At 40.1% G+C, this 25,079-nt stretch overlaps 2 protein-coding genes across 2 annotated transcripts; one reads left to right on the top strand and one right to left on the bottom strand.

Moving 5' to 3' along the window:
• The first annotated feature begins 272 nt into the window (after nt 1-272).
• On the top strand, nt 273-5,710 carry LOC136438053 (uncharacterized). The gene is made up of 4 exons (XM_066432716.1): nt 273-620; nt 1,499-2,350; nt 3,568-3,660; nt 4,217-5,710. The coding sequence occupies exons 1-4, from the start codon at nt 480-482 to the stop codon at nt 4,349-4,351; spliced, it is 1,221 nt and encodes a 406-aa protein (XP_066288813.1). The 5' UTR covers nt 273-479; the 3' UTR covers nt 4,352-5,710.
• On the bottom strand, nt 4,887-24,249 carry LOC136438052 (glucose-6-phosphate isomerase-like). Its single transcript, XM_066432715.1, has 18 exons — nt 23,992-24,249; nt 20,166-20,327; nt 17,030-17,120; nt 16,161-16,298; nt 15,115-15,165; nt 14,387-14,470; nt 13,430-13,579; nt 12,661-12,732; nt 12,198-12,296; nt 11,976-12,036; nt 11,732-11,775; nt 11,431-11,466; nt 10,897-11,013; nt 9,876-10,005; nt 9,174-9,250; nt 8,180-8,384; nt 7,231-7,297; nt 4,887-5,995 (listed from the first exon to the last, which is right to left on the bottom strand). Exons 1-18 carry the CDS (start codon nt 24,234-24,236, stop codon nt 5,869-5,871), a joined length of 1,956 nt encoding a protein of 651 aa, XP_066288812.1. The 5' UTR covers nt 24,237-24,249; the 3' UTR covers nt 4,887-5,868.
• Nucleotides 24,250-25,079: the final 830 nt, after the last annotated feature.

The following is a 25,079-nucleotide window of genomic DNA, read 5'->3' on the forward strand; positions in this document are numbered from 1 at the left end:
TTTTCGAAAGGTGTGGTGGGTTCTTTCTTCGAAAGGTGTGCATGGGGTGTGGCTCTCCCCAAACACGGGACCTCCATTTAACGTCCTATGCGAGGGACGTCCCTAACCCTAGCTGAGCTAGGTATTCATTTACACCTGAGTGAAGTGAGGAAAGTCATGTTAAGTGCCTTTCCCAAGGGTACAACGTCAGGGCGCATGTCAAGACATATCTGGGGGCAGTCCAGGTTCGAACTCGGGTCCCCTTCTAAGCAGATTATCAAGTCTGAAACTGAAAGTACTGTCAGAGTCTGTGTCTATCCTCCAGAAACCTTTGGGGTATGTGGGGGAGAATAATGTGTAAAAGGCCTGACTTAAATTCAATCTAAAGGTCAAAAACTGAAAGCACTGAGTTGAACCTTTTATGAATTGAGACTTGAATTCCTTAAGTCGTTCCCAGCTACCCTTGTTGGTGTGTGAGGAAGAGTGACATCGTGGAGCTGATGAGAACAGACTCTGCTGCTGTAGCTGCCGCTTTCCTGGCAGACCTCCACGCCAGGCTGCCGGCAATGTGCGGCCACGTGCTTCGCTTCACCAAGAAACCGTTGTACGCTACAGCCAGGATGAGGGAGGCTAGTACACAGGTACTTTGTTTTTTGTTTGTTTTTTCCTTTAATGCCCACTGTCGACCATTCTGGCATGTTGGGAAAGCGGTGTAAAGTGCCTTTCCCAAGGCACAAGATTGGTGACATATGGCACGATTCGAACCCGGGACCACTTGGTTCTGAGCCAAACACGCTGCCATTGCTCCACACGACCCCACTTTGAAAGCTGCTTGTAAAGCCATAGAAAACTCAGATCTTGCTTAGGCCATGTTGATTCAATTATTTGGATGACATCCTCTGAGATTAGTGAGAACCCCAAAACTGATGCAAGCGTGCGAATAAAAAAAAAAGTTGGGCAAAAAAAGTTGCCTTCATTATTAAGTCTACGCGGTCAGAAAGGTTGGGCAAATCACTGACTAAAGAGTATAGTATATGTATACCGAATAATAGATTCTTCATTTTTGTTCTTTCACATCTTCTTTGACTTTGTAACTGACTTTACGACATTAGTATCTATTTCCCAAATATTTTTTTTTAATTTATGGCATAGATTTGCTCATTTTACAGCTGCTTTGTACGGTCGCAAACTTTTCTTTTGGAAATAGACAAAAATTGATGCGTGCACAGATGTCATCCATATAATCCAATCAACATGGCCTTATCCGTTTCAAATGATACATTTTCAAAAAATCAGTAATGATGAAGTTGAAATCTTGTCATATCCAAAATTTAGCACACAGATGTAATCAGTAGCCTGAGTGTCATCCTAGTTGGTTACAGGGCTCCCATACTCTACTTTTGTATGGCGAGGAAAGCATCTCGCTATCACTAGCAAATACCAGGCATTTTATGTGATGTGAGATTGTACCTGTACAAGTATGCATCAAGTACGTGTTTCCCTTTTTTTTCACATTCAGGGCAGCTCGCTATTTAGGGGAAGTTTGACAGCCGCCGCACCACTAAGCAGAGGTTCTTACCGACCGGTGGCAAAACCGTCCAGCTACCCTCTAAGCCAACCTGTCCAACTTGCCACTCATTCAACCATTCAAGTCAAGACCCCCTGTCCAGCTGCACAGCCTATTGACAACAATAGAGATGACAGTTCTCCAAAGATGCTGAGCCAGCAGGTGATTCCTCCGTCTCAGAACGCACCTGCACGAGCCCCTGGATCATCAGCTTTGAACGGAGCCCTGGATAGATCTATCTCCAGTGCTGCCGCCAGGATATACGGCCACGCTGCATTAAACCACAAGTCTTCATCGAGTGTCATCGGCAGATGGGTTGCAGGTCTAGCCACATCTAATCATGGTCAGCAATCATCTATGGACGGTAAACCTATCCCTGCTGGTGCAAAAATTGTTCCCATCTTCAAGCCGAAAAAGTTGCAGAAGCAACAAGACAACCCAGGAAAAGAATCTACCACAAGCAAAAAGAATCCACCTCATGTACCCTCCTTCAAGCCAGTAGGAGCAAGAAGTGTCCCTATGTTCAAGAGGAAAACTACAGCTCCAAACCCAAATGGTGATCATCAGCACACAACAACTGCCAAGAAAAATGCCTCCATCTCAGGAAAAATACCAGCAAGCATTCCTGACATCCCAAGAAGTACATCTTGGGCCCAAGACAGCATCCGTGAGTCTTTGAGCAATGATTTACAGAGAACGCCTCAGGCCGGGCTGATGGCCACGAAGGGAAGACAGCTGAACTTTGGCAGGTCCCCTGTACAACCTTACCAAGGCATGTCTACAGGAAACAAGAGGAAGGTTGAGGTTAGTATTTATCATTGTGATGATACTTCACATTTCTATCATTCCAAAGTGTTAGGAGGCTTGAACTCTTACCAGTTAAATCATCATGGCGCTATGATGACGTCGTCATAGGGTGGAATTAACCACGCGAGACCACGATAGGCGACGAGAACTGGCGTGCTGACGTCACGCAGCCGCAGTTTAGCGGCAGAGTCAAATTTGGAGCCGACACGAACGTTCGTTAACCACCACCAACCCCGACAACAGACTCTTGAACATTTAACTTGAACTTTTTAATCAGTGTTCTTTTTTTTTTATTCGCACCACTTAGAATAGACAACTCGAGTAGTTCACTACTGTAGAAGTCCTTTTGTCGCAGTTTTGTACAGCCAACAAGTGGCTAGTCTGAGTAGTTACGTTACTCTCTTCTATGCTCTCAGTCGCTAACTGAGCTTTGAACTTTTATGTGTTGCCAGAGATTTCATCTGCGCACTAGACTGAGTCCCTTTAGTAACTTGCTCGTACAAGTCTTTTTAACAAGGGAGAGAATGTCTACCCTATTTTAATGCTCTTAGATGCAAACAGCAGCAATTGTTGTGCACTTTTTATATTGTTACACTGTCCAAGTCTTATGTCACGAACCGTATATTTACATACTTAGTTTGTTGGATTGCCTAGTCTAGCAGTTGTCCTAGCTAGGCCGTTGACACCTCACCTTCTCCTGAACAAACAATGTCAGTGCTGAGTAGGAATGACGATTAAAAGGTGTCAAATGCCACAAAGAGCCCGTGTGTTTTGAGTGATGGGTAATTATCATCACCATTGCTACCCCGGGCGGTTATGAGTTGAGGTACCGGGCTAAGGCGGGCAGGCCTCCAGCCTGGCACGGAATGACTCAACGGTGGGAGCCAATCACAACCGTGCCAGGCAGGGCATTCCACTGGGGGATGGTACAGGGGACGTATGAGTGTTTGTATGTGTTGGTTCTGGCGTTTGAAATTTGAGATGGTAGCTCCCCCCCGGGTTAAATAACAGTTTTAACAGTAATGAGTGCAAAACTGAGATGATGATATTGTGACTGTTTTAAATCAGTACTGTACAGTATCATTTCAGTACTATAGGTTTGCTAAGCCCCGGGCTGTCTTGTTTCTATATTTGCATGTAGCTGGGGTATACCTGCACATTGACATATTACACACGACTGTATGGTTTATATAGACGCTTTTGATTTACAATAGGAGGAAGCTGGTTGTGTTAATCCCAAGAAGCCCAGACCCAAGCCAAAAGTACAGGAAAATGTGGATATCCTTGCACTGGCTCATGCCAACCAGGTAAGTGGCTTTACCAAACATTTTGTTATTGTGGACTTTCAAATAGTATTGGTTTCAAACACGTACTAGTAGCATTAGTGCAGTCATCATGGTTACACTTTGGATTTTGAAAGTCAATTTATTTATTCATTTCTATACATGATTAGTTCAAACAACACTATCACAATGTATAGCGGCTTCCATCATGCAAAAATATGACGTCGTTATGATGTGAGAACTTGCTGAAAATCATTGCCGGGATTTTTGTAGGTTCGCAAAACTAAGGAAATCATTGTATGGCAAGTTTTCGACCGGTTTTAAAATGCTCAAAGTATGAAGTTACTACGCAAATGTGCTAAACAGTGCCATTAAATACATGTACCATAAAGATTTAGCATTATTTTATTTCCACTTTTGGGCACTTATTAAATATTGCTTTGGATGCATTTAATGCTTTGGGGGACTCAGAACTTTGATAGGATATCTGGGAATAGAAGCCCTGATTTTGTAGTATTGAGAGCAACTAAATCATGCACTATCCTGACACTGATTGTAGCAATCTTTAATCATGTTTCAGTTGGAGAAGTTGAACACAGCCACACTGATGGCCTGGCTGAGAGAGAAGGGTGTGATGTGTAAGAGTAAAGACAAGAAGGGAGACCTTGTGCAACGGGTGATGGCAGTGACACAGATCACACAGCCAGAACAGTGAGCTATAATTCCAAAGCCAAACACTCCAGAAAAGGATCCTCCCAAGCAATTCAGTCCAACAGCCATATTTTTGGTAAATCTAAGACAATTTTTGCACTCAGAAGCAGCTGTGTTATAAATATGAAACTGTTATTAATAGCAGACAGAATTTGGTTATATCATCTACTGTTCTGGACATTCCTCAACTTAATAATAGCATTTAGTGGATTGTATTACCAATTCCAGATCTTGAAGCACAGTGCTTTAAAGCTGTAATCAAAAAGATATCTATATTCAAGCTTTTGCATTATAGTTGAGGTTGCTTCAAATTGTTAAGAAATAGTTACTATTGTATTTATTACTCATCTTAAACCTGTTTGAAGTTCATTTTTGCTAGCAAAGTATGATCGTATTTAACATTGGAAAAGGGATTTGAAGTTTCATAGAGCAACTGCTGTCTGTTATTTTCAATGTTGTATGATTTACCAATTTCAAAGCTCTATCCTTACAATGGTTCATGTTTTGATGCATGATTTCAAAAACAAGAGAGACACACCTCAAATAGAATCCATTTATTCCCACCATGGTCAGAACTTGATGTACAATTCACAAAAACATGCACAGAAGTTTCCACATGGGGTACTGGGTAAAATACTTTTTATTTTATTTTCTTTCGTACAGACAATGGATTGCACAATACTGCAAGTGTAATGTGTTATAAACATGGATTGAGAATGGTAAATTGGCACTCATGTCAGTCTTCAGTACTGGAAGAATGTGTCTTCGGATGTGATTTAATTTCTATTCACCTCTTGTACATTGTCAACAACTGTTAAACAAGACATCAGGAAAAACAGTCTGTACTGGTTGTTGAGATACATGTAAGCTACCTAACTGTTGTTCCCTTAATTCCACACGTACCAACTTGCATATGTAACTACTTAGTATTCATTTGGTTCTCGTTATATTAGCACCATGTCACCTACATGTACAAAAATCCCTTGTTAGCCATGCTACCTACACTAATCCTTTCAAGCAAGATACCTTACAACATTTAATTCTAGAAAAAAGCAAAGCATATCCAGCTGCCTACTTTTTGCTAAGCATTATCTGCTCCTGTTTAAAATGAACGTCTTTGTTGATTCTTGTGTCTGTACAAAATGTAACACATATCGACCACCCCATACTTTCCTCAAGCCCTTAGGAAGTCTTTCAATATTTGCAAAAAAGAGACAGTTAGCTCACTCAACATGTGCCAATTTTCCACCATTCCTCCTTCCCTCTTAGCTTCCTTGCTTTCCGGACAATCTGCATGCATATGTAGCACTAATGCATAGCCTTCGCTTTGTTACGCCCAGTTCTCAATAGCTTCCACAACATAAACCCTCATAGAATACTGCTCTTTTTCATTGACAAGCACATAGCGCAGCTGCTTTCTTTGTATTGTACAACACTTTTTTTCTGTTTACACACAATGATTCTATGACATACTGCTGGTGTATAACTTAGAGATATGGATGAAGAACTTCAGTTCTTTCTCTACTGCTTCCGGTGTTGCTTGAAGAAGTTCATGATGCCGTTGGTGGAAGCATCGTGGGTGTTCACAGGCTGCTTGCCCTTCAGCTCCGGCTGGATGACCTTAGCTAGCTGCTTACCGAGCTCAACGCTGGAAAACAAAAATATCACATGTTTTAATTTTTGTTTGCGTTGAGTTCAATTGTAAAGGTAGCGAAACATATGGATCTCCTTTTATTTTCTTTGAGCTGGACATTGCTACAGACGGCCGTACAACTGAATTGTGTACAAAATTACAGATGTTATTGCAGATACATGCCCGAGGACTAATTGCAAGGACAAACAACACAAATAATGATGAAATATACAATGATGTTGAGGGCTACATCTAAATGCTATGCTACATTCTAAAATGTACATGGTGCTAGTTATCTCCATGAAAAATGGAGATATTGTTTTGGATGTGTCTGTGTGTTTGTCTGTTTGTGTTTCCGCACCACTCCAGTCAGCATAACTCAAGAGCCTCTTGATGGATTACGATGATATTTGGTATGTGGTCGGGTGTTGGGAAGCCGAAATTCAGAGTCAATTTTGGGCCCCCTGGTATGTGACCTTGCTACTGCAGCAGAACTTCAATTTTTGTATCTTTTGACCTGGACGTGCTGTGGTCTTGATTTCTGGGTGGCAGATAGCTTGTGATGTAATAAAGAAGTGGTGTAGGTTTGGGCCCCCTAGCAGCTTCCTCTGGAACTGCAGGGGCGTTTTGTGAAAATCTTCTAAGGAGAATAACTGAACAAAGGAACAACGGATTTCCATGATATTTAGTATGCAGGTAGCTTAGACAGAGATATACACAATTAAGTGCAAATTATGCTAATTGGGACTTAATTTGCATAGCTAATGAGGAAAATCTATACTTGCAGTGTTTTCCATTATAAGACTCAAATACATGTAACATGTAGTTTATGGAAAGTGGAGCATCAACAGATACCAATTATGCAAATAAATTCCTAATTTGCATAATTAATGCAAAAACACTGAAATTCGTACAATTGGGAAATTATACGACTGTCAATATTGCAACATGTGTAAGTAATATAAAGGTGTTTATGATTAAGCATTTATTATGATGATTAAGCATATTTTATGTAAATGTGTAAGTCATTTGCATAAATAGAATTGTTCATGGAGATATGAGGTCGCGGAACTCTTGTTTGGTTGGGTTTGACTTCTTCTTTGGAGGCAGTGGAAGACGAATTTAGCCATTTCTTTTATAATTAATTTGTGGGTTCTTTGATTTTAATTCTCATGGTCAGGAATAGTGGGAAAGTAAGTGTGCATTTTGGACATGCTGGTATAATAAACACATAAATTATTTATACTTACCCCCACTGGTCATAGGAGTTGATGTCCCAGATCACACCCTGTACATGGATCTTGTGCTCGTACATAGCTGAAAGAAACCAAGACGAAAAGATACTTCTTAGCTTTCTCTGTATGATAACGTAGGTTGCCCCTGCATATTTGAGGAACACCTGAATTCGACTAGATTTATTCCCTGCAGCTGTATACATGTATGTACAGACTTTCTTCTTGGACTTTTTCATGTTGATCTTCTAGTCTTGCAATCAGTTTTTAATCCAAGAAACATAACAAAAGTGGTGTGGCATTACCATGCTGAATGGGTGAAAGTCTTTTAAACATAGATCTTACAAAGAAGTGCAACCTAAGCTTCCAGTACCGTGTGTATCAGGGCACAGAACACTGTTGATTAAGTTGGGATTTGAACCCCTAACCATCTGATCTAGAACCAAGCTTGCTATCGACTACAGCACCCAAGCTTGCCACACAGTAATCTGTATCTCTGTTCTATTTTGTCTGACCCTTCTCTCATGAACTCAATGAAATTAGCAGCCTGCTGGCCAATTTGAGATTCTCATGAACAAATAAACTTTCCAAATAAAGTATGCAAATTAGCTACTGATTTGCATAATAAGCATACAAACTTGTCAATCATCACTAAAGCTATTAACAGATCAAACATCTTGACGATCCGTCAACCTCTTCTTGAGTTATTCCCTTTCAAAGTCTGAAACGAAATTGGCTCCTGCAGTTCAAAAGAAGCCGCTAGGGGACCTAAAATCTAATCATTTCGAGGTTTCAAGAAGACCTACCCACAAACCAAGTATGAAGACAATCCATTCAGGCATTCTTGAGTTATTGTGTTTACAGACACACATACGCACACACACACACACACAAACGCCAACGAAAATATGACCTTCTCAGAGAGAACGTACTAATAAAGTTCAAACAAACAGTATCCAAAACTCACCAATGAGATAGCCCAGGTAGAAGGGCGTGAGTTTCTGGAACAGGAAGGTGTTGGTTGGGCGGTTACCCTCGAACACCTTGTGTGGCAGCAGCCTCTCCAGCTGCTCGCCGGTGTAGCCGCTCTGCTCCAGTTCCCGGCGCGCCTCCTCGCGGGTCTTCCCGCGCATCAGGGCCTCGCTCTGGGCCAGGAAGTTGGCCGTCAGGATCTGGAAGACAGAAAGGAGTTCTAGATCATGATCTCGCATTTGAGATCTAGAGTCTGGAATCATGATCATGTGTCCTCGAGAATGTGATTAATCAGGTATGTTCTCGCATGCACTCATCGATGCAGATCTCGCCGGACAATGCATACATGTATGTTGTAAAAACCCAAAGGGGCGAGTACGTCACTCCCGGGATTAGAACCCCCGCCAATCCCGATCCGCACGGCTTGGGAAATCAATGCGCTAACCACTAGGCTTAAAGGTCCGGACCAGTTAGACTGGTCAGTTAGTGGAGGTTGATCCCCACTGTTACAATGTTGCCAAGTTAGCATACGACCACTATTAATATAAAATAACCCTTCTACTGTTAGCAGTGCCGTCATACATGAAAACTGTATGGATTATCACAACATGATTTTAACTATTTCTTGCTAATCTTAATACAAAACTGAAGGTGAGTGATATAACCATTGGAGGAAAAAAGTCAAAGACCTTCAATCAGGTAACATTTGTTTTGCTGCAATATATTTCATCAGATAGCTTCAAATAATAGCTAGGGTCAATGTAAAGCACTATTTTATGAATCATTATAAATAGATACAAAGCATGCAACATTGAAAGTTAACAATGCTTGTCTTTGTATGTAAAGTCCTACATGAAGGTTGATACATGACAAAAATAGTGATGTGTAAAACAAAACAGACGCACAAATCAGGCAAACTATAGGCACACTAGTGTCAATCATCGATTTGGGCAACCCTGGGAAAAAACGACAGAAAATGAAATAAATACCTCATGATGTTGGCCTTGCTGGATGGGGTTGTGTGTATCCATGGGCATCAGGAAGTCACATGGGATCATACGGGTTCCTGTCACAGGCAAGAATAAAGAGGATTTAGAGGTAGACAAAATTCTATCTTCATGAACCACATTGGTTACATCACTGATTCATATCAATGATTTTAACAATGCCTTTGGCATGAAATCTCCTTGGTAGGTTAAAGGTAGTCTCATTTAGCCTTTTTGAGGCCATAGGGGCAGTTGGTTGTTATCCACTGTGTCTCGGACACGGAATTGGAAGGCATAGCCCATCCCTCTCCTTCCACTTCCTTACCTCCCCAACCGAAGTCGGGTAGCCATGTTTACACCAGGGTGGAGTGAGGAAAGTCTTGTTTACTTAAATGCCTTTCACAAAGACACAGCATCGATGGCATGTCAGAGGATTCATACCCAGGACCTCTGGGTTGACCACCATAACTTTTAAGCCAACACAATGCCACTAAATCTCCTTGAGAAGACAGTAAATTGTGGAACTATTTGTGATGGTTAATGTTTGGTGACCTCCCCACTGCAAAAACATCACATCACAGAAACACGTATTCAGTCTTCTGTGCTCACCCTTGCTTTATCGCAAATTTAAAACACTGTCCACAAACCCCTCCGATTATGTGAAATTAAGTGCCCGCAACCATAAATAAATGTACAGTAGCTGACCTTGGTGTATGAGCTGGTAGAAGGCGTGCTGTCCGTTGGTGCCGGGCTCGCCCCACACGATAGGTCCGGTGGTGTAGTTCACGCGATGGCCGTGGCGGGTGATGTACTTTCCGTTGGACTCCATGTCTCCCTAAAATATCAGAAATTGAATAATCATGATAACTCATCAAAATAAGAAGCATAGTTCAATCCATGCCAGCAAGAAGTCTGCTACTATAGAAAGTAACCCATCTTTTTTAAAGGCTTCCTTATGTGGGGTAGCATGTAAACTATTTTCACATGGAAATCATACCGAAGTCCAAAGTATATCCCAAGATATAATCTCAATCAATATACACATACTTAACATATTCATCAAGACTTAGTGTAGATTGTTAAAGTTTAAGTCCTTTCTACACCATATGGTGTATACGATGGTGCCCATCTGTTTCTATAGCCCTTGGGCCACACAGCAAGCTAAGTTCTGAGCAGAGAAAGCAGTAACCAGGGGTGCCAAAGTATTCATACGAATCTTACGGAATTCATACGAATCTTACGGAATTCATACCAATTTTACGGTATACATACAATCCATTACGAGAAACATACAAATTCTATGGAATGCATACAATTACTATGAAACATATGAATTTTACGGAATACATATGATCCATTACTAAAGAAACATACGATCCTTACTAATTTGTTGGCCATCGAGCTAACACTGAATCTAGCTCAGTCTGGTCCTCCTAGTTGGTCGAAGCCTACATTAGTGCAGCTTGAGATTGTTGGAGTTTAGCAGGATGGGATACGCCATTATTAATCTCCTAAAAGCTCAGATATCGCATGAAGAACTAATTCTCCCGAGTCTGCCATCTTAAAATTGGCTCTCGTAAAATTCGTATGAATACGACCTGGTACCACCATTTTCAAGTCTTTAGTATGACTTAGTCCTGGATCAAACCTGCGACATACCACATGTAAGGTGAGCATTCTACCCACTATGCCATTGCGGCGTTTGACTGAAAACGACAAAACCAACCTGCTGGAAGTAGGCAGCAAATCGCTTCATGTACTGGTCATATGGCAAGATGGCCTGAGTCTCTGCACCATAGAAGTTATGGTACCACACACCCAACATAGCCATGATGACAGGGACCTATAGAAGAGATAAATGTGTAATGAATTAGAGGTTATAAAATTTAAAGTGTTAGATGGAATTGAAACAATTGTCATGCTTTTAAGTACCAGAGTTATCAGCCAAAGATTTATGTGTTCAAAAATTTGTATTTTAAAATGGAACTCGTTGTGATCAAATACTGTAGGAGCATCCTCACTAAATAGCTTTAAAGAATGGTTGCAGTCAGATATGTGAAGACTAGGTGTAACACACCGTTCGGTGTAATATAACCAGCTGCTACCGCGCCGCGTGCCTGCGAAGCTGGTGCGTTACGCCCAATTGCGGTTATACCGGCTATATAGGTACAGATACAGAAACAAGATATGGAATTATATGAACAACATTTTTAGTAAATGATTAAGAGTGGAAAAATGTCTAAAAACCTAATGTACTCACATTCTTCTCCAAGGGAGTATTCTGGAAGTGGTTGTCCTGTAAGTAAAAATAAAAAATCAGCAAATTTGCAGTATAATTGTTGCACATTAGATGAACTGTTTCTAAGATATTTGATAGAAAAATTAACAATCATTTTAATGTCAAAATATTTTCATAACATTAGAATTGCTTTGCCACTTTTTTTACTATTGTAAAGATAAGGAGACAGAGTATAAATTCATAAAATGGAGCCTTGACACGCAAGGTAAAATATCTATGGTTTAACATCACTTGAGAAATTAAAGCTAATTCTGGTACATACCATGTAATGAGCACCCTGAAGAAGTTGTTCAAAGTTCTCAAACCCTGCAAGAAGAAAATTCTAGGCTTAAAAATCACACATTATTTACCAGGGCAACTTTTTCTTTTAACATCATTGTGAGCATGAGCTCTCACATGTTAGGATATAGTTATTATAAAATGTAGTTTTCAAAATATTATCAAGCTTTAAGGTGAAGAAAACTGCTTTTAAAGCTGGATACTATAGAATCTAGTCATCGACTTACCAATGTAGCAAGCAATGGACAGTCCAATAGCAGACCACAGAGAGTAGCGACCACCAACCCACTAAAAAAGAGTTACAAATAAAGATATTAGTTGATGAAAATTACCCATATTTAGGACTATACTCAGTCCTTTCACTAATAGAAAAATGGGGATGAACGACCAAACAGAGTTTTAGGTTCTATGTAAAGTAGATGTGACTAAAAAGTAACTACAGTACTTACATCGTAGAAGACAAACATGTTCTTGGTGTCAATGCCAAAGGCCTTGACCTTCTCGGCATTGGTTGAGAGGGCGATAAAGTGCTTGGCAACTTCTTGAGGCTGTACAAGGGTGACAGAACAACTTGTCATTTCAATTTTTACATGGCAACTCATTGAGGCTGTACAAGGGTTAAAGAAGAACTTGTCATTTCCATTTGACAGAAATACTACCATAGGAAAAAGGTCAAAGAAGAAGAGTGTCCAACTACATAGGGTCTCATGAGCAGGATTGACTAGTGTCGGATTAGTTCCAAGTGCCTGATTAGTTCCTGACTAATTCCAGACTAGTTCCTGACTAGTTCTAGACTAGTTCCAGACTAGTTCCTGACTAGTTCTTTTCCTGACTAGTTCCTGATTAGTTCCTGACTAGTTTCTACTAGTTTCTGACTAGTTCCCGACAAGTTCCTGACTGGTTCCAACATACCTGCTTGGCCTTCTCCAAGAACCAAGCCTTGGCAGAGTTGGCATTGGTGAGGGTCTCCTGGGTAGTAAATGTCTGTAACAAAAGAAGAAAAAAATGTTTATATCAAATGTCCCTTAACACATTAAAACAACCTTATGATAAGTTTCTTAATCTATAAAATAAAACCAACACTTAAATGCTGATATTCAACAGTTACTGTTAGTCCTACTCAATACAATGCATAGGTCGACCTAAATTCCAGATAGTTTAAATATATCGGAGGGTCTGCATGGGGGTCCCGACAACGCTGTACACTGAATTCAGAAGAACCCCCTACATACTATGTCGCTAAAATCAAGGAACGCACGGAGTACGCAAAAGTTGGTCGCCTCGCTACAAATAATGTGAATAAAACAGCATTTCCTACGAATTACGGGAAATAAAAAAAAGTTGCCTACACCTTACAGAAAATAGCATGCAGACCCAACACATAGTACGTAAAAAAACATCACTAACAAAAATCACGACCATAGCATGTCCAGAACACGAGATATCGAACCTGGAAGTTATGCTGCAGTACCGTAAAAAGTGACTAGGGGGCTCAAAATCTAATCATTTCCAGGTCTCATCAAGACCAACCCACATTCCAAATATCAAGACAAGCCTTCTCCAGTTATGATGCTTTTCTACATACATACACACATACACACATACATACAAACGCTACCCAAAACATAACCTTCTTAGCGAAGGTAAAAAGGTTTTTTGAAATGTAGGAAGTGTATCATACCTTGGACGCGATCATGAACAGAGTGGTCTCGGGGTTCAGGTTCTTGAAGACGCGCTCGGCGATATGGGTTCCGTCGATGTTGGACACGAAGTGGACGTTCAGACCGGGCTTGGCGTACGGCTTCAGAGCCTCGCATACCATCTTTGGCCCCTGTGTGATACAAAAGACAACATGTACATCTCACACCCCCTTGCAACTCAATCAAAAAGTGCATGTATTTGCCCAGACATCCAAAACAGATGTGGTAAACTTAAGAGTTCTATAACTAGTATAAGAGGGATTTGGACATACACTGCACATACCATGTCAGAGCCTCCGATGTCGATGTGTGATACAAAAGACAACATGTACATCTCACACCCCCTAGCAACTTGATCAAAAAGTGCCCAGACATCCAAAACAGATACGGTAAACTTAAGAGTTCTATAAGAGGGATTTGGTGTTCTATAAGAGGCCCAGTGATTTTGATAGTCTGTATAACGCAAACTCCAGCTGTCCGGGGGTTTCTCTCCCCTCCCCGCGGTTGGGAGGCAGTTACAGGCCGGCGAGTGGTCACAGGAGGCTTGATTGAATTCAGGCTAGGATTTTGACATACACCGTACCAAGGACCTTTTTGAACGTACATACCAGGTCGGAGCCTCCGATGCCGATGTGTGATACAAAAGACAACATGTACACCTCACGCCCCCTAGCAACTCAATCAAAAAGTGCATGCATTTGCCCAAACATCCAAAACAGATTCTTGTAAACTTAGAGTTCTATAAGAGGGATTTGGACATACACCGTACATACCAGGTCGGAGCCTCCGATGCCGATGTGTGATACAAAAGACAACATGTACACCTCACGCCCCCTAGCAACTCAATCAAAAAGTGCATGTATTTGCCCAGACATCCAAAACAGATAATGGTAAACTTAGAGTTCTATAAGAGGGATTTGGACATACACCGTACATACCAGGTCGGAGCCTCCGATGCCGATGTTGACAATGTCAGTGATGGTCTTTCCAGTGTAGCCCTTCCACTGACCATTGCGAACAGACTGGAAGAAAGAACGAAAACTTGGTCAATTCTTTACTATATCGTATAATCTGTGAATAGTTTCATCAGGTTGGTAAGTCACTGAATAAAAAACTCTTTTTTTACACAACCAAGAGATTTATTCCACCAACGTTTCGGGGGACCATCTGTCACCTTCTTCAAGGCAATTCTGACTGGTTCACATAGCAATGCAGCACAAGTGTTGCTGCTTATATATATCAATGAGATGCATTCCCAAACACAAAGTATCTACATATGTACAATCACGAGGGAAGACATCACTATGCAGTCCCAAGCGTACAGAAGTGTAACACATACACAACTGTCAATCAAAAAACAATGCAACGATTATCATTTATTTCTTAAGAATGCGGTCCCAAACATGACTGAGTCTATATCCCCCCTCATCACAGTTCTTGACTGGAGTGGATTTCCTGTCCATACAGCCTACAGGTTATTCATATTGTATAATCTTTTGTAGCATAGATTGTGCTAGACACGATATCTGAAAACATGTTGCTTCTTCAAAACAGGACAAAATTATGGCAAACATTTTGAGTTCTCATGCATTATTTCTCAATCAAATACTGTAATTATACAGTTAGAAGGATATAAGCTGTAAGGTAAAAGGAGAAACTTGCACACCTCGGTAAATTCCTTCATTTGCTTCAGCACCTTGTTGACGTCATCCATAACCTGGGGAATGAATGAAGACAGCATTAAAAACTTTAAGTCAACCAATACTAGTGCGCCCTAAAAAACAAAATAAAATAATGCTGAAATCTTCACGGTAGTAACATTTACTAGCATTGTTTGGCACATTTGTGTAGTAACTTCATACTTTGAGCATTTTAGAACCACACAAAAACAAGCTGTACAATGATCCCCTTAGTTTTGCAAGCCTACAAAAACCCCACAATGATTTCCAGTGAGTTCTCACATCACACCGACATCATAATTTTGCATCATGGACATTGCTTTACATTTTGATAGTGTTGTTTGAACTAATCATGTATAGAAATGACTAAATAAGTTGACTTTCAAACTCCAATTTTCGGGCTCTAATATTGCTTGGGTTTCCTTTAAAGCTGGAGACAGCCCTGTTTAGATGTATGACATATTTGACACTTCCAGGAAGATTCTTGTACTTCCAAGAATATTCTTGCGGTCTCATGCCTGAATTAGTCCGCGTGTAGAGTCCCAAAGAGTGCGGGCTAAAAAAGTAATTTGGCCCCAAAGGCAGGTGTTTAAGTCGATCATAAATTGCATTTGATCGATCCCACCTGATATAAAAAGCATTTGAGATGAAAGCTTGTTTATGTCTGACAGAATAAGGTAGGAAAGTTTCGGCATCCAAGCGATTGTCGGATGTATACAGCACTTAACGTTAATTTGAGTACTGCGGTCGGGCTCTGTTGGCACCAGAGAGCCTCTTGCGGCTGGTACATTGTAGGTAATTGCAGTTTTAAATGCCATTAGATATCACTCCCCTGGTTAGAATTTGTTGACCTTTTTTTCACTGTCTAAAGAACGTACTGTGTGCTTGCAATAGAAAGTAAAACATCTCTGGAAACACTGTTTTTATATTTAATTATGGAATTACAGCCATAAGGGTTCATATTTTAACGTTATATCCAATGGCATAGCCTAATTGCCGTGTGAGACCTTATAATTCCAGGTATCATACGTACGTTCACGCCGTCCACCATCATGGGTCTGTTGCTCCTGTTGCGGAGAGCCACGTGTAGAACCGCCCTGTCCTCGGTGAAGTTGATCTTGTCTCCGGAGAACATCCTGTCCCTGTACTGCTCAACACCCCTGTTACGGGCCTGTAGGCACAGAAAGAGACATGTTTTACTGTAGTGTTGAAACACATGGAGTTCCGACGCAAGGAGCATTAACTGACTGGTCTCCCTGCTGGGCCGAGGGATCAGGGTTCGCATCTAATTAACCTTTTTGACCCTTCGACTCCAAAATCCCCCATTACGAAATGTTAAAAGGCAAATTGATGGAACATCAGACTGAGGACAAAGCATGAAGCTTTTTCATTAGCTAACTTGGTGCCGCAATGCGGCTTCGCTATGCGGCTCATGTGTTTAGCCAAGCACACTGGGTCACCCCTACTCTTCTCTATAAGTGTGTTGGGTTTTTTTACGTGCAGAGGTTTGACGCTTGAGGTTTGATGAAGCTCCCTCGTACACGGGGCTGTTGGCTTTACTTCACCATCCGAAATGAAGAATGCAATTCCTTATAACATGTCCGAGCTGGAGCTGACCCAAGGATAGAACTCAGGCCCACGGATCCACTGAATTTGATCAATACAACTAAAACACGGTAAAAACCTCATTTCCCTTTTTACTTCAAATTAAGTTACCACAAAAACAAATGAATCTATATCATGGATACAAAAGTGATTTTAATCTTCCACGGGTTAGAATATACAGACAAACTGAACAAAATTAAACCTAAATGTAAAAAACATCAGCATAAAAACATGAACTTATTTAAGGAGAGATTTTTTAAAAGAAATAACTTAAACGTTAAGTTTAATAGTACAAACCAGCTGCATGAGCATCCTGAAGATCTCCTCATTAAGCAGGTTCTTGGAGTAATCAAACAGATAGTCTCCATCCTGGGTCTGCATCTTTATACTGGGGAAACAACAAGGAATCAGGGATTAATCTAAACACTGGGGAACAAGGGCGCTGTGCCCCCATGCCCTGACCGTGCGCCCCCTTAGTCTGGGGAGCAGATCCTCTGACAAACAGTAATTTTGCCCGTCAGTAATTTTGCTTTTCAGAATCAATCCTCTACTGTCAAAACTGCCCAAGAAGACCACTCAGGGGACCGATTTACATGGTGTAGGTGGACAGGTGGTTACTATAGACAGGATTCTTAATCAGTTAATGCTTGTGTCAATGGTAAATTGTCTTATGGACCAACAAAAAGTGGTCACATTGGCCAGGTGGTCCTTATGTAGAGGTGGTCACTTGTATGTAGGTTTGACTGTAATGTGTGTAAATTGTCTATAGATTTTGCAAAACATCTGAGATATAATCTGTAACTAGTGCTTTAAAAGAATCAATGTTTGAATAAGTCAGGCTGAAAAGACCGTATTGTGTGTGTGAAGTGAGAAAACATTTAAGTCGAGAAGTATGTTGTTTCATATTTCTCCATTTTATTTGATAAATGAAAGTGATTATAATTCTTGTCAGAATCATCATGGGTAAGTAAGTGGTCACTCCATGCAGTAAGCAAAATTGGAACATTTCTCACATAATATACAGGGCTCGAAATAGTGGGTGCATGTGCACCCAGTACACCCAATTTTGGAGCTGTGCACCTAATTTTTGACTGTGGGTGCACTGGTGCACCTATATATTTTTGTATGCTATAGGGTTAAGGTACTATTGCACACTAGTATACAGAATATTCTTGAAATGTAAGTATCAAAAACAGCATGATAACTTTTTGCTGTACTTTATTTAATGCATTATTTGTTTGAAATTTTAAAGTTAGCTATAGAAGTACAGATTGAAGTTCTTATGAAAGGCAGCAGCGTTAAACTTTGTAATTATGTTCTGAAGAACATTCAACTTTACTTTATCTGGTGCACCCAAAATTCTTTCTGTGCACCCAATTTTTTGAGTTGGGTGCACCAGTGCACCTATTTCCAAAGATGAATTTCGAGCCCTGATATAAATAATGACCACAGAATTGTTTACCTTGGAATATTGAACAAAATATTAATAATATATGTGAGTATGAGTTTCTCCAAATAACTATACACTTAGGATATAGTAAGTATATTATTTTTCTTGTGAAAATATCGCGGCATGAAGTACTAGTGTCTGTAGTTGTTCCTTTTGCGAGTCCCTACTCTACACAAACATCGTAAAGTATGTGCAGTCCTATTATGTAACCCTAGACTGTCCTGAATTCTAGTTCAAGTATTAAAATATCTCCCAATAATATATCATTCGCCTGCTCGATGTGCTCTTCTTTGACGGCAAAAATGTGCTACACATAGGGGTTTGTGAAGTCCCACGAAATAAATATCAATGTTTGCTTGTTTGTTTTGTTTTTTACTGTATCATCATATGGTTTTACCTGCATACAATCATTTACAGAGGTAAATTTTCTTAATTATCCATGAATTTGATGAAAACAAATAAACTTTAATTGCAGACGTTTTTGATAAAACACAACCATTTTGTAAATTTTCTACTTAAATTCTGTAGTTGTCTTTTTTCCAAACATTCTGCAAATCTCAAATTAAATGTCCCTGTACTAAGTACATGTGTTACTGTAAATGCAGAAATGTTCGCAGTGGTTTTATATTCGCGGTTTTCGCAGAGAACTCTTCACCGCGAACTTAAAACCACGGCAAATTTTTTGCCCTTCTATGACTGTAGCGCTACTATTGTTTCAAACGTGAACTTAAAACCACCGCGAACACTCTATTTTCTCCCTACCGCGAAATAAAAACCACCCGAAGTTAAATAAATGCATTTACAGTAACTTTAATTTTGAAATAAATGAGTAAATGTAGCTCTTAGTGTTTTTATGGATATTTGTTTTTATGAACCCCCATTATTATGATTAAGGTTCAGATTTTGTTGATACAATGATTAAATACTAATATAATAATAAGTACCTCTCAACAATTGAATGGATCACCAGTCAAGCATTTCCTCAAAACCTATGTGACTCAGCAGTTTTTAAGGAAATGAATTTAAGTTGTGTTCTAAACTCTAATACTACATGAAATGTTCAGTATTGGCAAATATCGGTCTGTAGTCAAGAATTCGGCAAGTTTCAAGACCAATTTTTAAATCATTTTACTGGGCCACTCAATATTGGCTGACCATTTCCTAATATCATAGAGACTAAGTAGTTTTCAAGGAAAGGAATTAAAAGGTGTTTCGTTGTGTTCTGTTGTGTAACTTGTGTTGTGATGTAAAATATTCTTCGATTCTATGCAGCAATATTGCAGAATATTTAGTGAAAAATTGAGGACCACTCAAAAGACTGACCATTTCCTGTACAATGGTGACTATTAAAGCTAGTTTTCAGGGAAATGAAGTAAAATATAAAAGTTGTAGCCTCCGATGCAGACTCCTCCCGGCTGTTTTCTTCTTCAAGTTATTGTTTTTATACTATTACTTTTTTCTAATTGCTGGCCGGGCCAGCAACAAGAGAAAAATGTAATAGTAAAACTGGAACTTAGAAAATGAAAATAGCAGGAAGGAGTCTGCAACGGAGGCTATAAAAGTTGAGTTACATTGTCAAAATACACTTCTATGCAGCAATAATACAGAATATCTAGATTAAATGAATATTTCTGGTACCCTCTAAAACCACAGAAGTACCCCCGGCTCTAACTAACTTTAAGGTCAATGTCACTTCACGCCACAAATCATAACACTCCTCACATCCTCTGATCCTTAGGTCAAGGTAAATATTACAGGGTCAACCATGCTCTTGCCCATATAGAAATCATAACGCTGATATTAAATTCTGATATTGTACATCAAAATATTTCGAAACGTTGCGTACGTGTGGTAGCCTATAACACACTTCCGCGTTTCCGAGAAAGTGACATTGAAAGTACATATAGGGGGAGGGGGGCGTTAAAGCTTAACTCTAAAAACGTTGTGTTTTTTGTGGTTTTAGAGGTAAAAATAGACACATACCTGAACTTGTCGAAGCGCTGGGCGTCCTCTCGGAACATCCGCAGCATGTTGAGGCGGTTGCCATGCTCGGCGTGGTAGATTTCCAGGGATTTCCAGGCGGGATCGGTAGTAAGAGACCCGGACATGACGAATTTCCCACCGCTGTACAGGCTCTGTGGGGAACTGGGAACGGGAGGCATGATCAGGAGGGGCGTGGTCACACACGAATAAATCTCGTTCTCAGAGTAACGTGGGTTACAGCTCTGTGAACGAGTCAGCTTCAAGTTCAAGACCGTCATATTAACGCCCCCTATCTGGTTTATACAAATTTGCGTGTTTTTATGTAGATTAAAAAGATGTTATAATCAGATTTGAGCTGGGAACGAGATCATAACAGGTGTCCCAAACTACCTACAAGGCTACAACCATAGTGGAAAGTCCCCTTTCACCCTTTATGCCCTCTTTCTTAGCCTCCTTCGCAGACTTTTTGGATTTTCTTTTTTTAGGGGGGAGCGCTGATTCGCGATTCTCAACATGGGCTAAGGTTCTCTATCATAATCATGGCAGCATAGGTAGTTTCGCCGCGCCTTTAAAGGCACCCAGAGCATTTTATGAGGCTCGAAAACTGAAAATACTCCAGTTGCTGTAATCTTTATGAAATTGACATCTAATGCCACTGTTTACCACATTTGCGTGATAATTTCATATCAAAAGTGCTCAAAAGCGGCACGAAAATAAGATATAGCTACACGGTGATCCGCTTTAATTAGTTTCATGCCCCTGGTGTAATAGTCTGACACTATAGCCCCTCCCACCTCCGTCTAAACGTAGAAATGCAAAATAAAAACATAGAAATGCAAAAATTTGATGGACATGCAGTCACTCTCTCATTGGTCGAACTGTCACCCGACCAATCGAATCACGTGAATCGCATTGTAACTCAGATTCGTATCAGCCATTTCCCGACAAATCCCTTTCTAACTTGCGTTAACGACTAAATCTGACAAAACAAACTCGCCAGTGAGATGCTGGAAGGTGTCAGCTTTCCAGAGATGTTTTCAGATTGGCAATTTTGGCACGTTGGAAGTAATAGAAAGTGACCGCGATTTAACGTTTACTTTTCTTCAAACGTTAATTCGCGGTCACTTTCTATTACTTTCAAAGTGCCAAAATTGCCAATCTGAAAACATCTCTGGAAAGCTGACACCTTCCAGCATCTCACTGGCTAGTTTATTTTGTCAACGCAACTTAGAAAGGAATTTGTCGGGAAATGGCTGATACGAATCTGAGTTTCAATGCGATTCACGTGATTCGATTGGTCGGGGTGACTGTAGAAGTCTGCAAAGGAGGCTACCCTTTCTTACTGGATTAGAGATCGTTGGGCAACTAGAGTTGTATGCCCTACGACTTAAATATGATCCATGATGTAAAAGTGTACATGTACAACAAAACACGGAAAACTTACAGAATACACTTATCTATCAATATAATTCGTTTGAACTACCAACTGTTCAGTAAACATTTCTGAAGTTTTGTTGTTTTGGATGAAACCTTAGTGTCATCTCTCATGAGGTAAATGAATCCGATGTATGCAACATTGTAATTACATGCTGAACCAATAAACAAAATACAACAGTAAAAGAAAGATCGTCACTTCAAATCGTTTTTTTTTCTAATCAAGACACACATTGAGTTTCCTTTTTCAAGAATATTATGACAATTTACTGAAAGTAGTGATTGCCCAAAAGGTACTGTCCAGTGCATTGTCATTAGAGTGCAAAGGAGTTTTTGTTGTTTGTTTGTTTGTTTGCTTGTTTTTTGGAGGGTTAAACCTAGCCTGGTTAGTTTTTCGCGACTCCAATTCTCACCGATTTTACAAACTATTTTTGAGAGAGCAAATATGGAAGCCCCGGTGAACTTAGGATAACACCCATAGGATACATTATGCATCAGTGGCGGTAATAATATAATCTGCAAAAATATGACAATCAGAATAATCACGCTTAAGGGACACAGAACAAAAGTAAACTTAGACATGTTCGTGCATTGAAAACTGCTTCTGTATAGACTGTGTATTTTGATCCTTTTTTTCTTGTCGCTCCATACAGTTCTTTTCAGTAACATTGAGGTCACCCTATGCTATCCGGCTTGGGAACACACATTCTCTACTTTCGTCTTGTAGATATATTCGGGCCGTCCAAAATTCCAGCTGCCATAATGTAAGAAATTAATACAGGCCAGAAATCAATATGTAGGCCACAATTGTTCCATAAAAGGACATTCAAGAGATCACCCGACCGTCGTATTTAGATCGTTCCTTTTGAATATGGCCTTGATATCGGGACTTAGCGCTGAAATAGGTTACTTAAAGCGAGCTCTCAAAAACGAAATCGCAGTCGAATTGAAATATAAGAACAGAATAAGTTAGATTGTGCTATTTATATTTAAGGCGCAAGGAAACCTACATTGCTTGTGTATATTGTTTGATCATACAGCAGTACTGAAAATTTAAACGCCATGGTTGCAATATTAAATTTCTCTCGGCATATTTTTCCAAACATGACGCACCGACACTGCGGGTGGTCAAACATGCAACATATCCCGTTGCAAAGGATAGAGCTTTTTTTCAAGCACATGTTCGACTATGAATATTAAAGGCAACCAAAGCAATAGAGCCCAACTTATGGAAATAAAACAAATGAAATGTTTATGGTAGTGACATTTACTAACACTGTTAAGCACATTTGCGTAGTACCTTCATACTTTGAACATTTTAAAACCGCTCAAAAACGTGCCGTACGATGATCCCCTTAGATTCGAGAGCCCTCAAAAACCCCGGCGACAATTTCAGTGAGTTCTCACCTAACAACGACGTCATATTTGCATGATGGACGTCGCTATACATTGTGATAGTGTTGTTTGAACTAATCATGTATAGAAATGACTAAATAAATTGACTGTCAAAATCCGATTTTCGGGTCCTAATATTGCTTGGATTGCCTTTAAAAGTCTATTCAACTTATCTTCTGCAATGTTTGTCTTGGAGAAAATTGATACTTTTAAAAATCACAATAATCATATGCTAGTAAAATAATCCAACTTGTAAAGATATAAGTAAATTTGCAGCGTAAGCTGTAGACAAACGTCCCAAATATTAGTTTAAAAGGTCAAAGCGCAGTCGCCTGCCGTGTTGACGTCTGTCGGATTTTTGCATATGGTAAAATTGTGAATATGTTTAACTGACAACGCGTGTGATCGCTTGGACACGTGTGTTCAAAAAATAGAACCACGCCCCCATACACGCCCCTCTGTATTTGAGACTAAATATTAGTCCTCGATTCGTCTTTTTTTCCTTCGCTCTTTTCTTCTCTCTTTGTTATTTTCCTTCCTCCTTCTTTCTATCTTTGTTCTACTTCAAAATCTTATCAATATATTTTTAAATTTTTTATGTATTATTACGGCTAGTAGGCACCCATCTGAGTAATAAGGTTATTGTAATGTGCTCAAGGCACCTACTCGAACATGGGACCCCATTTTACGTCCCTTCCTAAAGACGAATGCAGCTCCTACAAGGATATCCTTCCCCGGATTCGAACCGCCATCCCCCTATTACCAACTAATAGGAACCAGGAGCTCAACTGTAAAAACGCTACATGGACATCCCTAATCTTCATTCTATCTTTGCCCTTCCTTTAAAATTCTTAACGTCTACCAGGCTCCTGACATGGCTAGCCAACTCCTATGGTATCTTATATGTCTATTTGGCCTATTTCTACTCTTTCCAGCCACGTCTGAGCCTGGTAGAGGCTATAAAATTCAGTCTATCAATAGTTTAAAAAACACTTACTTGTAGCCCACTGTCTGTCCGTAGGGCCCGATGAACTGTTGCCCCAAGCCGTAGTACTGGTTCTGACCCATCTTCATCTCCATTCCGTACTGTTGGTCCTTTCCGTACTGGTCCTTTCCGTACTGGTCCTTTCCGTACTGACCCTGTTGCTGCTGGCCGTACTGGTCTTGGCCGTACCCCTGCTGTTGACCCCCCTGTTGCCCGGTTTTCGTGGGGCCCGACCTGTTACGCTGTTGGTAGGACATCTTGCTTGCCTAAAAGTAGAGAAAGAAAGAAAGAGAGAGAGGGAGAGAGAGAGAGAGAGAGAGAGAGAGAGAGAGAGAGAGGGAGAGAGAGAGAGAGAGAGAGAGAGAGAGAGAGAGAGAGAGAGAGAGAGAGAGAGAAAAAGAAAGAAAGACAGTTAGAACATCATCAATGTTAAACATATTTCTACATTTCAAATGATGTTAAAACCCTGGTCCTGCTGAGCCCGATAATTGTCGGTTTTTCACATGCCTGTTCTGTATGTTAGCCCTGACAATTGTCGGGTTGAGGGTATTTCTAGAATGAGGGTATTTCTAGAATGCGTATGTTGCATCCACACGGTTGTTGTAAAGCGAAGTAACTAAAAATGAGCAATATCAAACTAGAACCCTTTGTTTTAAAGCTGTCTGGGCACTTCAGCAGTGGGGGTATATTTTTGCTCTAGAAATTCAGCAGGACAAGGGTTAACTTAAATAGCTGTTTAGCACCCAATTTAGGCAGCAGGGAGAAGGTTAGAATATTTCAGTTATGAATTCTTTAGCGCCATAATAATTTGTATGAACAAGGCAGGAAGAATCCCGTTATCATGCACAGCAGCAAAATATTTATCCATCACTCTTTACCTCGTTAAGTCTCCCTGTCATTACACACATAGTTTACACAGAATTCAAACAATCACAGGCATTCAATATCTTATCAATTATCCTTATCTATCAATTAGTTAACACGCTGAAAGATATCTCTCTCATTCCGATGCACCAATGTTAAAACCATTGCTAGATTCTAGAAGTAGAATTATGTTCTAGAGTTGAAGTAAAAAAACTAGACTTGAATATTTGTTACAT

The sequence above is a fragment of the Branchiostoma lanceolatum genome, chromosome 7 (genome assembly GCF_035083965.1).
Source record: "Branchiostoma lanceolatum isolate klBraLanc5 chromosome 7, klBraLanc5.hap2, whole genome shotgun sequence".
Taxonomy (NCBI): Eukaryota; Metazoa; Chordata; class Leptocardii; order Amphioxiformes; family Branchiostomatidae; genus Branchiostoma; species Branchiostoma lanceolatum.

Excerpts from the sequence above, each read along its gene's own strand:
- LOC136438053 (XM_066432716.1), top strand. The coding sequence starts at position 480 with ATGAGAACAGACTCTGCTGCTGTAGCTGCCGCTTTCCTGGCAGACCTC. Across the intron at positions 621-1,498 it reads TGAGGGAGGCTAGTACACAG|GGCAGCTCGCTATTTAGGGG; the intron begins GTACTTTGTTTT and ends TTTCACATTCAG. Across the intron at positions 3,661-4,216 it reads CACTGGCTCATGCCAACCAG|TTGGAGAAGTTGAACACAGC; the intron begins GTAAGTGGCTTT and ends ATCATGTTTCAG.
- LOC136438052 (XM_066432715.1), bottom strand. The coding sequence starts at position 24,236 with ATGTCCTACCAACAGCGTAACAGGTCGGGCCCCACGAAAACCGGGCAA. Across the intron at positions 20,328-23,991 it reads GGACAGACAGTGGGCTACAA|TTCCCCACAGAGCCTGTACA; the intron begins GTAAGTGTTTTT and ends TCCCGTTCCCAG. Across the intron at positions 11,467-11,731 it reads TTCAGGGTGCTCATTACATG|GACAACCACTTCCAGAATAC; the intron begins GTATGTACCAGA and ends TTTTACTTACAG.